The sequence below is a fragment of the Carcharhinus amblyrhynchos genome, chromosome 30 (genome assembly GCF_965287045.1).
Source record: "Carcharhinus amblyrhynchos chromosome 30, sCarAmb.v2.hapA, whole genome shotgun sequence".
NCBI lineage: Eukaryota > Metazoa > Chordata > Chondrichthyes > Carcharhiniformes > Carcharhinidae > Carcharhinus > Carcharhinus amblyrhynchos.
This window is the reverse complement of record NC_137353.1, coordinates 13,714,385-13,727,926: the sequence shown is the minus strand read 5'-3', so window position 1 is coordinate 13,727,926 and position 13,542 is coordinate 13,714,385. Positions and strand designations below refer to the sequence as shown.

General features: G+C 47.5%; 1 protein-coding gene across 2 annotated transcripts in view; it reads right to left on the bottom strand.

Annotated features, from left to right (window-relative positions):
• Nucleotides 1-13,542, bottom strand: part of plch2a (phospholipase C, eta 2a) — a 170,606-nt gene that overhangs the window by 50,100 nt on the left and 106,964 nt on the right. For both annotated transcript variants that reach the window (XM_080215324.1, XM_080215323.1), the window contains 4 exons: nt 12,522-12,629; nt 6,889-7,013; nt 4,420-4,504; nt 2,426-2,572 (listed from right to left, as the gene is read on the bottom strand). In XM_080215324.1, coding sequence (XP_080071450.1) covers nt 2,426-2,572; nt 4,420-4,504; nt 6,889-7,013; nt 12,522-12,629 — 465 coding nt within the window. The remainder of the gene's footprint in view (nt 1-2,425; nt 2,573-4,419; nt 4,505-6,888; nt 7,014-12,521; nt 12,630-13,542) is intronic.

Here is a 13,542-nt window from a genome sequence, read left to right as displayed (position 1 = left end):
TGGATGAGGTGTTCTGCTGGAGATTTGGTCCAAATTCAATGGGCCAAATAGCCTCCTCCTGTACTGCAGGGATTCTATGATTCATAAAAACATTTTGCAATTCTCTCGATGGCAGGTCAGGTACCCTGCTGACTAGTGGCATGAATGCCATTTGCATTTATTACCATCTCATGAATGCTCATTAAATACAACACTCGCCAGAATCATACGCTGCCTTCCAGTTTTCTGTTCATGCCGGTCTGAAACATGTTTGAAAAAGAGTGCGTGTGCCAGTCAGACCTCAATACCTGTGTGTGCTTGGGTGACATTTCATTATGGAGCCTGACCTTTTTGATTTGATTTGTTATTGTTACATGTATTAGTATATAGTGAAAAGTATTGTTTCTTGCGTGCTGTACAGACAAAGCATACCGTTCATAGAGGAGGAAAGGAGAGGGTGCAGAATGTAGTGTTACAGTCATAGCTACGATGTAGAGAAAGGTCAACGTAATATGAGGTAGGTCCATTCAAAAGTCTGATGACAGCAGGGAAAATGTTGTTTATGAGTTGGGGTCAGTATGTGTCTTCAGACTTCTGTATCTTTTTCCTGACGGAAGAAGGTGGAAGAGAGAATGTCCAGAGTGCATGGAGTCCTTGATTATGCTGGCTACTTTTCTGAGGCAGCAGGAAGTGTGGACAGAGTCAATGGATGGGAGACTGGTTTGAATGATGGACTGGGCTTCATTTACAACCCTTTGTAGTTTATTGCGGACTTGGACAAAGCAGGAGCCATACCAAGCTGTGATACAACCAGAAAGAATGCTTTTTATGGTGCACCTATAGAAGTTGGTGAGAGTTGTAGCAGACATGCCAAATTTCTTCAGTCTCCTGAGAAAGTAGAGGCATTGCTGGGCTTTCTTAACTATAGCATCCCCATGGAGGGACCAGGACAGGTTGTTGATGATCTGGACACCTAAAAACTTGAAGCTCTCAACCATTTCTACTTCGATCCTGCCAGCTAATGGCAAGGAAGGCGAATCAGTTCCCAATCCGCCAGGCGATTGGGAGCAAGCCTCGCCCATGCATAATTAGTGAGCATCCAGGTGCAGAATTGGGTGCCATTCTAAGCAGCAGACAACACACTGCAGAACTCCCCAAGGCAAGTTTCAAAAGCAGAAAATTCCACCCATTATTTCTGGTTTCCCTCATCACTGTCCACCACTTCTTCCAAGTCACTGTCAGATCGTCCGCTATTTATTCAAACCTGAACAGAACATATTCTCTCCATCACAAAGACCACCTACTTGCACCTGTGAAATGTCCACCATCCTAACCCCCTCAGATCACCTGTTATTGAAATACACATCTGTTTCCTTGGGTTCTTGATAAACTCGATATTTCAATGATTCTTGGATGATTTTCCATTTTCCATAAACACCCACCAATAAATCCCACTCCTACTCACCTCTGTCATTAATGATCTATGCCCGTCATGACACTGGAAACCAGTTGCCAATTGACCAATGCTTCCAATAAAAAATTCAGAGCCTTGTGTTTAAATCTCTCTGAGGCCTTGCCCATCCCCCATCTCTGTAACCACCTCCAAGTCTTCAATACCTCACCCCACAACCTCCCATTCCTCTAGCTCTATATTCTTGTGCCCTCTCACAATCCTCACTCCTATTAGTGCCATTGCTTTCAATTGTTTAGGCCGCTTAGTCTGGAATTCCCTCTCTAAATCCCTCTGCAACTCCTCCGAGACTCCTTAAAACCCGCGTATTTGACAGAGATATGGTCATCTGTCTTATTTGTCTTAATCATAGATTCATAGAGTCCCTACAATGCAGAAGGAGGCCACTCAGCCCATTGAGTATGCACCGACAACTGTCCCACCCAGACCCTATACCTGTAACCCCACATATTTACCCTGTTAATCCCATTGATACAAAGGGCAATTGACCATGGCCAATCAACCCACCCTGCACATCTTTGGTCTATGGGAGGAAACTGGAGCACCTGAAGGAAACCCACGCAGACACGGCGAGAACGTGCAATCTCCACACAGACAGTGACCCAAGGCTGGAATCGAACCCGGGTCCCTGATGCTGTGAGATAGCAGTGCTAACCACTGGGCCACTGTGCCGCCCATCAATCAATGGCCACCTTTTCCTTACGGCTCTGTGATGAATGAGCCATAAGGAAAACTTTTTCCTCTATGTTAAAGGTGAGGCAACAAAGCATTAAAGCTGTTGCTATGCAAATTTGCAATATACATTGGCAATATTCCTGGTCTTCAAGCCTGTAATCAACCATGACCAGGCCCTTTTGTATAAAGCATGGGTGCCATTAAGTTAACTCACATGTCAATCCTCTGACAGCAAACTGCATTACTCACGGTACACATCACCAGGGTGTCTTTACCAGGGGAGTGTAATCTCTCACTTACCTGGCATCATGCTGGTGAACGCCAATGTTCTTTGGCCAATAAAATCCCGACCAATTGGATCATGGTCCCAGACCAGGAAGCGGACAAGAGCGAGTTCAGGCATGTGGAGGGTGAACACCAATGTCTCCTCCCACATTGGGTTAAACCCTGCAATTGCATAACAATTCCATCCTGTTAGATGCACGATAGTGAGTTGTCAGTCAGCCCAACATTCAAGGACAGGATTGTCCAAACACACAACTCCTGAGATCTTTAGTCCCAGTCGTGGCTCAGTGATAACCCTCCCCACCCCCTCTCAGAGTTAAAAGGTCTTCTGTTCAAGTGGCCACTCCCAGAGTCTAGAGTACATAGTCTAGGCTGACCGTCCCCAGTGCAGCACTGAGGGAATTCTGCCCTGTCAGCGATGTCACCCTTTTGGAGGAGACCTTAAACAATGTTCCCCTCAGATAGACATTAAATCTTCCTTGACACTCTTTAAAGAAAAGCAGGGAGGTTTGCCCTGGTGGCCTGGGCTAGTATTTATTCCTCAACCAATATTACTAAACTTAGATTATCTCGTTGCTCTTTCTCTGTGGGATCTTGCTGTGTATAAATTGGCTGCTGCAGTTTCTGCATTACAACAGAGACTATGCTTCTAAACTGGCCATGCGGTCAGTTTGGGAAGTCCCAAGATGGTCAAAGGCGCTATGTCAATGTAAGTTTTTTTCCTTGAAGACTAACTTCCAGGAGATGTCAGGGAGGTTATGACTTGGACTGTAGCAGCTCCCCAGATTATCAAAGGCAGAATCTTGGGCCTCCTCTACGCCCGAGGTGTTGGAATGTTTCCGACATTCACTCTCTGTGGGTGAGGCTGGCAGGGCAGGGTGATTGAATTGTCCCCAGGGTCCTTATCTCTGGTACTGAGAGGCCGAATGCCCACCAGCCGGCCATCCCTCTGAGGGGTCACCAGGAATGGGAAGGTGCCATCTTCCCAATGTGTCCCAGTGGATTGCCCATTGCTGACCTTGGTGCTGGTGCTTACTGCCATCTGGTGGTCGGGATTCTGAGTGACATTAACAGCGGCACCCACTCCATCCCCCCCACCCACACCACCCCACACTCACAATTCCCCACCCCCCCCACCCAACCCACAACCCCTCCAGCCACACTCACCCCATCCCACACCCACCCACATCCCCCACTACCCCACACCCACCCACCCACCCACACACACCCACCCCACACCCCCCCCATCCACACCCCACCCCTGCCCAACCCTCACCGTTACCCACCCACACACACCCACACCCCACCCCACACCCTCCACTCCCCACTGACCCCATACCCCCCACCCCACCCACCCCACCCCATCCATATGGCCTCCCCCACCCCCACCCCCACCCAACCCTCACAGCCATCCACCCACATTCCACCCCACCCTCACCCCTACCCCACACCCAAACCCCACCGCACCCCACCCACAGCCCCATAGGTCGTGAAAGCATAAACTTTCACATTAGTCGCTAAGTGGGGAATGTATGTGATCAACGTAGGATGTGGCTATTGAACTGTAGAACTCCACTGCTGGCATATACACAAACTTAGTGACAGACACCCCCCCTCTCTGTGTCAGGGGTCTTGCTGATTGTTCTGACTCAGTCACTCCACCCTCACCAAGTCAGCCATGCTAAAGGTAAATTAGAATCAACACACTCGGTGTCAAGGGAGTTACTGAGTTCAGTCTCTGGCTTGCAGCAGTTACAAAACCCAGACCGATTGCCCAGACAAACGGCGCAGTGAACTGAATGACTCCCCACTCCTGCTGCAACAGCAGTCTAGGATCCCAGGTGTGGTCAATCTTCAGGTGTGGCGGGTCCCCTGGTGCAGTGGATCCCTGGTGTGATGAATTCCCGGGTGTGGTGGATCCACAGGTGTGCTGGATCCACAGGTGTGGAGGATCTCAGGGTGTGGTGTTCCAGGTATGGTGGGTCCCCAGATGTGGCTGCTTCACTCACCATTGTCATCCACCACTCTGGTTTGCTCCTTAAAGCAATCAACAGCTAGGCCGATTATCTCAACCTCCACAAACGGGTCAATTATCTACAGAGGGGAAATGAGGAGAGAGTGGATTAAACTTTCAGCTGACAGCTCAGTATTATCCATAATACACCCATCCCAATGTAAACCCCTACCCTTTATAAAGCCCCACTGGAATTATACCCCCCCCCCATTATACACTCTCACTAAAAATACACCCCCATCCATAATATATCCCCATCCATAATACACCCCCACCCATAGGCACTCAAAGGGTGGTGAATCTCTGGAATTCTCTGCCCGTTGAAGTGGTGGAGGCTGCCTCGCTAAATATTTTTAAGAAGCGGGTTGATGGGTTCTTGATAAGAGAGGGGATTAAGGGTTATGGGGAGAGGGCGGGAAAGTGGAACTGAGCCACAACAGATCAGCCATGATCTTATTGAATGGCGGGGCAGGCTCGAAGGGCTAGATGGCCTACTCCTGCTCCTATTTCTTATGTTCTTATGTTCTTATGTTCTTATAACCCTGTCATTTATACACCTTATCCATTCACACTGCTATCTCTTTATAGATACACCATTTTACCGCTACCCATTCTATTCCACACCCTCTTGCACATTCTGCTGTCCCATTCACAATCCATTCCTTGCGTCTTGTATGTTCAATATTCACTCATTGGGAGTTAATACAGTGTAAGGGGAAGCGGGGAGGAGTATATGTGCTACACATGTTGAAGGTTTAACTTTGCTTCTTAGATACCTAGTAGGGCATATCCAGCTCCCTGCCATATGAATAAAGTTGTTTTTTAACAGCCACAAAGATAATTAATGCTCTTGGCAAGTGTTGCTGCTTCTCTTGGTGCCAGCTTCCCCACATTGGCATCACAGTGCAGCTCAGTGAGTTGGTGCCTTCCTATTTGTTTGTGAGAAGGGTGCTTCCTATTTATTTCCCTCCCACTGATCCAGAGGGCTCTGACACACTGCTCGGGGATCAGGAGCCATCCAATGTTTCATCCTCATGAATCTTTTTTTAATTCCTTCTCAGGATGTATGTGTCACTGGAAGGATAGTTTTTCCTATCCTTGCCTTGCCTTAAATAGAGTGATTTGCCCCTTCCAATTAAGAGTCAACTATGGGGCTGGGGTCACATATAGACCCAGACGGAGTAAGGATCATAGAATCTCTACAGTGCAGAAAGAGGCCATCTGGCCCATTGGGTCTGCACCGTGTTCCAATGAGCATTCCATCCAGGCCCTTTCCTTCCATCCTATCCCCATAACCCAGTGCGTTTACCATGGCTAATCAACCTAACATATGCACCTTGGGACACTAAGGGGAAATTTCTGATGGCTAATCCACCTAACTTCACGTCTTTTGACTGTGGGAGGAAACCAGAGCACCCGGAGGAAACCCACGCAGACACGGTGAGAACGCGACACAGTCACCCAAGGCTGGAATTGAACCCCGGTTCCTGGCGCTGTGGGGCGGCAGCACCAATCTCTGTGCCACTGTGCCATCCATAAAAGGGAGGCCTAGATGTCTCATAAGAAATAGGAGCAGGAGTTGGCAATTCAGCCCCTCAAACCTGCTCTGCCATTGAATACGATCATGGCTGACCTCACCTCAGCTTCAACTCCACTTTCCTGCCCGTTCACCATAGCCCTTCAAACCCTAACTGATTAAAAATCTGTCCACCTCTTCCTTACATTTACTCAGTGTCCCGCCATCCACCGCACTCTGGGGTTATATTCATTAGTCACAAGCCAGCTTACATTAACATTGCAATGAAGTTACAGTGAAAATCCCCTACTCACCACACTCCGGCGTCTGTTCGGGTACACTGATGGAGAATTTAGCATGGCCAATGCACCTAACCAGCACATCTTTCAGACTGTGGGAGGAAACCGGAACACCCGATGAAACCCACACAGACATGGGGAGAACATGCAAACTCCACAAAGTGACCCAAAGCCAGAATTGAACCCGAGTCCCTGGCGCTGTGAGGCAGCAGTGCTAACCACTGTGCCACCATGCTGCTCAGGGAAGAAATCTCCAACGAAGAGATATGAAGGAAGCAATTGGGTGCACAGCAGGAACTAGAACCAAGTATCGAAGACATTTTGTCTGATGGACAGACACATTCTCCCTGCTGTTGGCTTCTGCTTGATATTAACTTTATCTTTGCTGAGCTTTGTAAAGATTTCTGTGAGCTGTCAATCATTTTTTGTGTTCCACCGGTTCCTCTGATCTCTCTGAGACCCATTCTACCCCAGCTTGGATACAAAGCCCATTACGTGCCTCACAATGGTCAGCACTGCTGCCTTATAGTGCCAGAGACCTGGTGCTATGAGGCAGCAGCACTAACCTCTGTGCCACCATGCTGCCCCTTTTCAACAAGAATCTGGATGAAGACTGCTCATCAATGCCACCCACTGGGCGCCAACTAACCTCTCCCCTGTCGCCCAACATGGAGTCTTTGGGTTTGGGAAGCTGTTGGCCGCTGATGATCCTCAGAACAAGCTGTTTCTTTGGCTGTCCAGTCAGCAAGTCTTCTGCTGTTGGGTTAAAGGTACCTGCAGCAAGTAGGGACAGGGTGTAAAATGTGACAAGGCTCTTTAATTCCGGCCCTCCTTCACCACACTAACCCACCATATAACAACAAGTTGCATTTATATAGTACCTTCAATAAGGTAAAATATCCCAAGGAACATAAGATAAAGGCAAAATACTACAGACGCTGGAATCTGAAACAAAAACAGAAAATGCTGGAAAATCTCAGCAGGTCTGACAGCATCCGTGGAGAGAGAGTAGCGCCAACCTTTCGAGTCTGGATGACCTGCCGTCAGAGCTAAGAATGGTCAGTGAGGTAGCTTTTATAGAGTTACTAAAAGCAGGTGAGAGCAGGAGAGAGAGAGAAGGATGGAGACTTTCCAAAGCTGAAACCATGGCTGCCAATTGTCAAGTGGTTACAAGGGGGGCTGCTCTCAAGAGGCCAGGAGTGGAACGATCTTGGAGGATTGCTAAGGCTGGAAGAGATTGGAGAGAGGGAGAAATGAGGAACTGCAAAACAAAGATGAGAATCTTAAATTCAAGGGAATGCCAGGGCATGAGCCATTATATGTCAGTGAGAACGTGGCTGATTGGTGGACAGGCACAGAGTGTGAGTTTAGATGCAGCTTGAACACAACTAAGCAGAAGGAAAATTAGTTCCTAGTAACAGTGAATAAAAAAGATGATATATTGGGCAGGGACACTGAATGAGGGAGCTATTAGGTAAAGACAGGGACCTGGGTATATACTGGGCAAGGGTCCAGAGTTCAGGGACATATTGGAAATGAACACAACATGGAGAGAACATATTGGGCAAGAACACAGAATGGGGAGAGTTTGGTGAGGAAGGACATGGGAGGGACACATTGAGAAAGGACACAGAGTGGGGCACAGTGAGCAAGCACACAGCGTGAGGGACATGTTGAGCAAGGACACACAGTAAGGGACATATTGAGTAAGGACAGAGTGGGGGACACATTGAGTAAGGATAGAGTGGGGGACACACTGAACAAGGACACAGAGTGAGGGACATATTGAGGAAGGACACCCAGTGAGGGACAAAGTGAGCAAGGACACCCAGTGAGGGACATATTGAGTAAGGACATAGTGGGGGACACATTGAGCAAGGACACAGAGTGAGGGACATATTGAGCAAGACACACAGTGAGGTACAAATTGAGGAAGGACACCCAGTGAGGGACAAAGTGAGCAAGGACACAGAATGAGGGACACACTGAGCAAGGACGCAGAGTGGGGGACATATAAGAACATAAGAAATAGGAGCAGGAGTAGGCCATCTAGCCCTTCGAGCCTGCCCCGCCATTCAGTAAGATCATGGCTGATCTGTCGTGGCTCAGTTCCACTTTCCCGCCCTCTCCCCATAACCCTTAATCCCCTCGCTTATCAAGAACCCATCAACCCGCTTCTTAAAAATATTTAGCGAGGCAGCCTCCACCACTTCAACGGGCAGAGAATTCCAGAGATTCACCACCCTTTGAGTGAAGAAGTTCCTCCTCAACTCCGTTCTAAACCGCCTCCCCTTTATCTTGAGGCTGTGCCCCCTAGTCCTACTGTCTTTTTTGAGTGGGAAGAGTCTCTCCACCTCTATCCTATCCATCCCATTCATCATCTTATACGTCTCAATGAGATCTCCCCCCATTCTTCTAAACTCTAACGAGTACAAGCCTAGTTTATTCAGCCTCTCCTCATAGCTCAATCCCCTCAACTCCGGTATCAGCCTAGTAAACCTCCTCTGCACTCCCTCCAAGGCCAAAATATCCTTGCGCAGGTGCGGCGCCCAAAACTGCACACAGTACTCCAGCTGCGGCCTCACCAATGCCCTATACAGCTGCAGCAAGACCTCCCTACTTTTATATTCAATCCCCCTCGCTATGAAGGCCAGCATCCCATTCGCCTTCCTGACCACCTGCTGCACCTGCAAGCTGGGTTTTTGCGACTCATGCACAAGGACCCCGAGGTCCCTCTGCACCGTCGCCTGCTGCAGTTTTTCGCCACGTAAGTAATAGTCCTTCCTACCATTCTTCCTACCAAAGTGGACCACCTCACACTTGCCAACATTAAATTCCATTTGCCATTTCCTGGCCCATTCGCCCAGCCTATCTAGATCCTTCTGCAGACTCTCCACACCCTCCGCACAATTTGCCTTTCCCCCAATCTTGGTGTCATCAGCAAATTTCGACACCCTGCACTCGGTTCCCTCCTCCAGATCATCTATATAAATGGTAAATAGCTGAGGCTCCAGCACCGACCCCTGGGACACCCCACTAGTCACCAACCGCCAATCTGAATAGCACCCATTGACCCCCACTCTCTGCCTCCTATTTGACAACCAATCCTCTACCCACACTAACACCCTACCCCCAACTCCATGTCCCCTGACCTTCTGCAATAACCTCTTGTGAGGTACCTTGTCAAACGCCTTCTGAAAATCCAGAAAGACCACATCCACCGGCTCTCCTCTATCCACTGCCCTAGACACATCCTCATAGAACTCCAGTAAATTTGTCAGACACAACTTCCCTTTAATGAAACCGTGTTGCGTCTGCCCTATCAAGCAATTCCCTTCAAGATGCCTCGCAATTTCCTCCTTAATGACGGATTCTAACATTTTACCTACCACGGACGTTAAACTAACCGGCCTATAATTCCCCGCCTTTTGCCTGGCACCCTTCTTAAACAACGGCGTAACATTAGCCGTTTTCCAATCTTCCGGCACTTCCCCGGAATCCAGCGATGTCTTATTGAGCAAGGACACAGAGTAGGGGATGCATTGAACAAGGACAGAGTGGGGGACACACTGAGCAAGGACACAGAGTGAGGGAGATATTGAGGAAGGACACAGAGTGAGGGACCCACTGAGTAAGGACACAGAGTGGGGGACACACTGAGTAAGGATACAGAGTGGGGGACACACTGAGTAAGGATACAGAGTGAGGGAGATATTGAGCAAGGACACAGAGTGGGGGACAGATTGAGCAAGGACACAGAGTGGGGGACAGATTGAGGAAGGACACAGAGTGGGGGACACATTGAGGAAGGGCACACCCTTTGACTGTTAAGATGTGGGGTTAAAGCCAGGCATGGCAACCTATTTTATTTCTTCCTGTTAGGGGCAATTGCTGTTTGCCGGCACAATGCTGTGCATAATCTGGCATTGAATTGTCAGTCTGAGCAGGAGAGGCCATATGGACAGCTGGTGGAAGGGATTTAAAGAGCAGATTGATGCAGCAGGGACTCCTCTGGGTTTGGACATTCAACCTTGTCCACATCTGATCTGGGAGAATGACCGTGGCCAGTTGGCCCAAGTTTGACAAATGTTCCTCTCACCAGCATCGAGATCCAACATAGCGAGCACAAACAGCGTCACAGCTCTGAGATTTCCTGAGAATATTTATATCTCAGTGAGGGGCAACAATTTGAACGATGGAAATATGTGGAGGTGACAGGTTTGAAATTGTTTAAAAGACATTTCTATGAAAAAACGTTGACCAATACAGTCAGAATTAAGCAACTGTTCAGGACCTTTACTGCACAGTCTTCACACTCTTAAAACCTTCCAAATGATTTGTCTGCTCTGGCTTTGCCAACCAATCATGACAAGACTGACTAACACATACAGAAGATGTGCTGTCTATTTGTAAGGAAAGCCAAAACTAGGGGCCATAAATGTAAGATAGTCACTAAGAAATCCAATCAGGAAGTCAGGAGAAACTTCTTCACCAAAATAGTGATTAAAATGTGGAAGTGGCATATCGGTGGAAATGCTGATGGGAATAGTAAACTGTATTTAAGCAGTGGTGGGCGACCTGGGAGGAAAGGAGGGGGAGGCACTTGCAGTCCACAGGACATTTTGTGGACTGTTGACCCCCACTTCTGTTATGCAGTTTTTTTTCCTGCCGGTATGGCTGAAGCGATACGCATGTAAAGCAAGGGTGAGTGAACTGAGGTACGCGCTACATTGTTCACAATATTGACTGTGAGAGCCGTGTGTGCCCTCTGCATCCATAGTGTAAATATTTCTTTTGTTTTTATTATTTGAAATTAACGATAGTTCTATTTAATATATAAATGATTAAGCATATAATCCCTACAGTGCTGAAGGAGGCCATTTAGCCCATTGAAACTTCATGGACAACAATCCCACCCAGGGCCTTTCCCCGTCGCCCCATCTGTTTACCCTAGCTAGTTTTCCTGACAATAAGGGGCAATTTAGCATGGCCAATCCATCTAACCTGAACATTTTTGGACTGTGGGAGGAAACCGGAGCACCTGGAGGAAACCCATGCAGACAGGGGGAGAATGTGCAAACTCCACACAGACAGTCACCCAAAGCTGGAATTGAACCCGGGTCCCTGGCGCTGAGAGGCAGCAGTACTAACCACTGTGGCACTGTGCCATTTCATAACTCATTGTGAAATACTCAGCGTGTATTTAATCTTATTCATGGGGTCATGGTTAGTGAAGAAGCCTGATTTCAATGTTGTGATCCACTGAGATGAAGGAGGGCTACCCATGCGATACATTCACTAGCCTAGGTCACCCATCGCTGTGTTCAAGGGAAAACTAGGTAAATATAATACATAAAAGAGAAGGCAATTGAGGGTTATGCTGACACAATGGCACTAGCATGGACTAGTTGGGCTGAATGGCCTGTTTCTGAGCTGCAAATTCTATGTGAAAAGATCTGTCTGAAGGTGCAGAGAGTTGCTCAGTTTGATTGTGATCTTTGGCAGATTAGCAGCCACGTACTGTACATCCTCATTCAGCAGGATACCTATTGCAGGTGGTGTGTAATTGAAAAGCAATCTTGTACAACAAATTTGTTCCAACTCGTAACTGGATTGAGATCAGTCAGGGTCTCGTGTTTGATCATTAGCAGTCAGCAGACATTGTCAAGCTATCTGTCTGGGCTGGATCTGAACGGAGAAGATACAGACGTGGAGATGAAGTCTGTCATACAGCAGCACCTAATGCCTTACCAAATAGACCTGTATCCCCTTCAGAACGTGATCCACTCAAAGCCAGGGCTCAGAATGAACGATAGGAATATCCTTGACTCAGCTAAAGTCCAGAGGAGCTGGGCCTGGGCTCGATTCAGCTTTCAGAGATCTCAGGGTTTGATGTCATTTAGCCAGACCCCACTTCCCGAGCTCTAGCTCCAGCCCCTGCCCACTTGCCCAAAACAAAACCACTGTTTAAATGGATAGCAATGGGAAAACTATTCTGTAACTACTCAGATTCATTAACACATCAGACAGCTGGTGTATAGTGCCTTAGAAAAATGAATATTTATGTGAGGGCACGAGGTGGTTCCACACTTGTAGCATGGAAACAGATGATAGCTTTTTAAAAAATGTATTCATGGGACATGAGCAGCATTTATTACCCATTCCTAGTTGTGAGTCAACCACATTGCCGTGGCTCTGGAGTCACATGTAGGCCAGACCAGATAAGGATAGCAAATTTCCTTCCCTAAAGGACATTAGTGAACCAGCTTTCCTCTTCCATACCTTGAGTCATGCACTTGGGTTTAAGGACATAGCCACAGTTCCCATTGGAGCTAAACTTGGCTCTGTTTAGCTGGAGCACTCTTCCTTCAGACTGGTAGTTCAATGCAACTGTAGGAAGAGAGAGAGAGAGAGAGAGGGGAAGAATGAGACAAGCGGTTGTAGAATTGCACACAACACAATGCAAAGGCTGAGAGTGTCATCGCGGGATTAATGGCCACAGAAGTGGGTTTTCCATTGTAGGGAGGCAAAGTGAACTCTATGCCGTTACTAATCTTCAAAGGAAACAACTTGGGTTTCCAATCTAGATGATGTCAGTATAGGGCACATTACAGAACTATATATTGACAGTAATAGCATATTGCAATACTCCCTACTGTGAGACTTTAATGATACACTCCAGGTAAGTAGCTGTAGTTCATTCTACTGTGACCAAGAATGGATAGCAATGGGAAAATTATTCCGTAAATACTCGGAATGATTAACACATCAGATAGCTGGTGTATAGTGCCACAGAAAAATGAATATTTATGTGAGGGTACGAGGTGGTTCCATAGTTACAGCATGGAAACAGATGATAGCTTTTTAAAAAGTTTATTCATGGGACATGGGTGTCGCTGGCTGGCCAGTGTTTATTGCCCATCCCTAGTTGCCCAAGGGCAGTTGAGAGTCAACCACATTGCTGTGGTTCTGGAGTCACATGTAGGCCAGACCAGGTAAGGACGGCAGATTTCCTTCCCTAAAGGACATTAGTGAGCCAGATGGGTTTTCTCCACAATCAACAATGGTTTCATGGTCATCAGTAGATTCTTAATTTTTTTATCGAATTCAAATTCTACCATCTGCCGTGGCAGGATTTGAACCCGGGTCCCAGAACATTAACTGAGTTTCTGGATTAACAGGTTAGCGATAATGCCACTAGGCCATCATTTTTGTTTTATTAACAACCATTAGGTGATTTCAAAAGAAAATCTGTTTCTAAGAAATCCACAGGCCTATAAGTGTGGAAGGTTACTGCCCATTT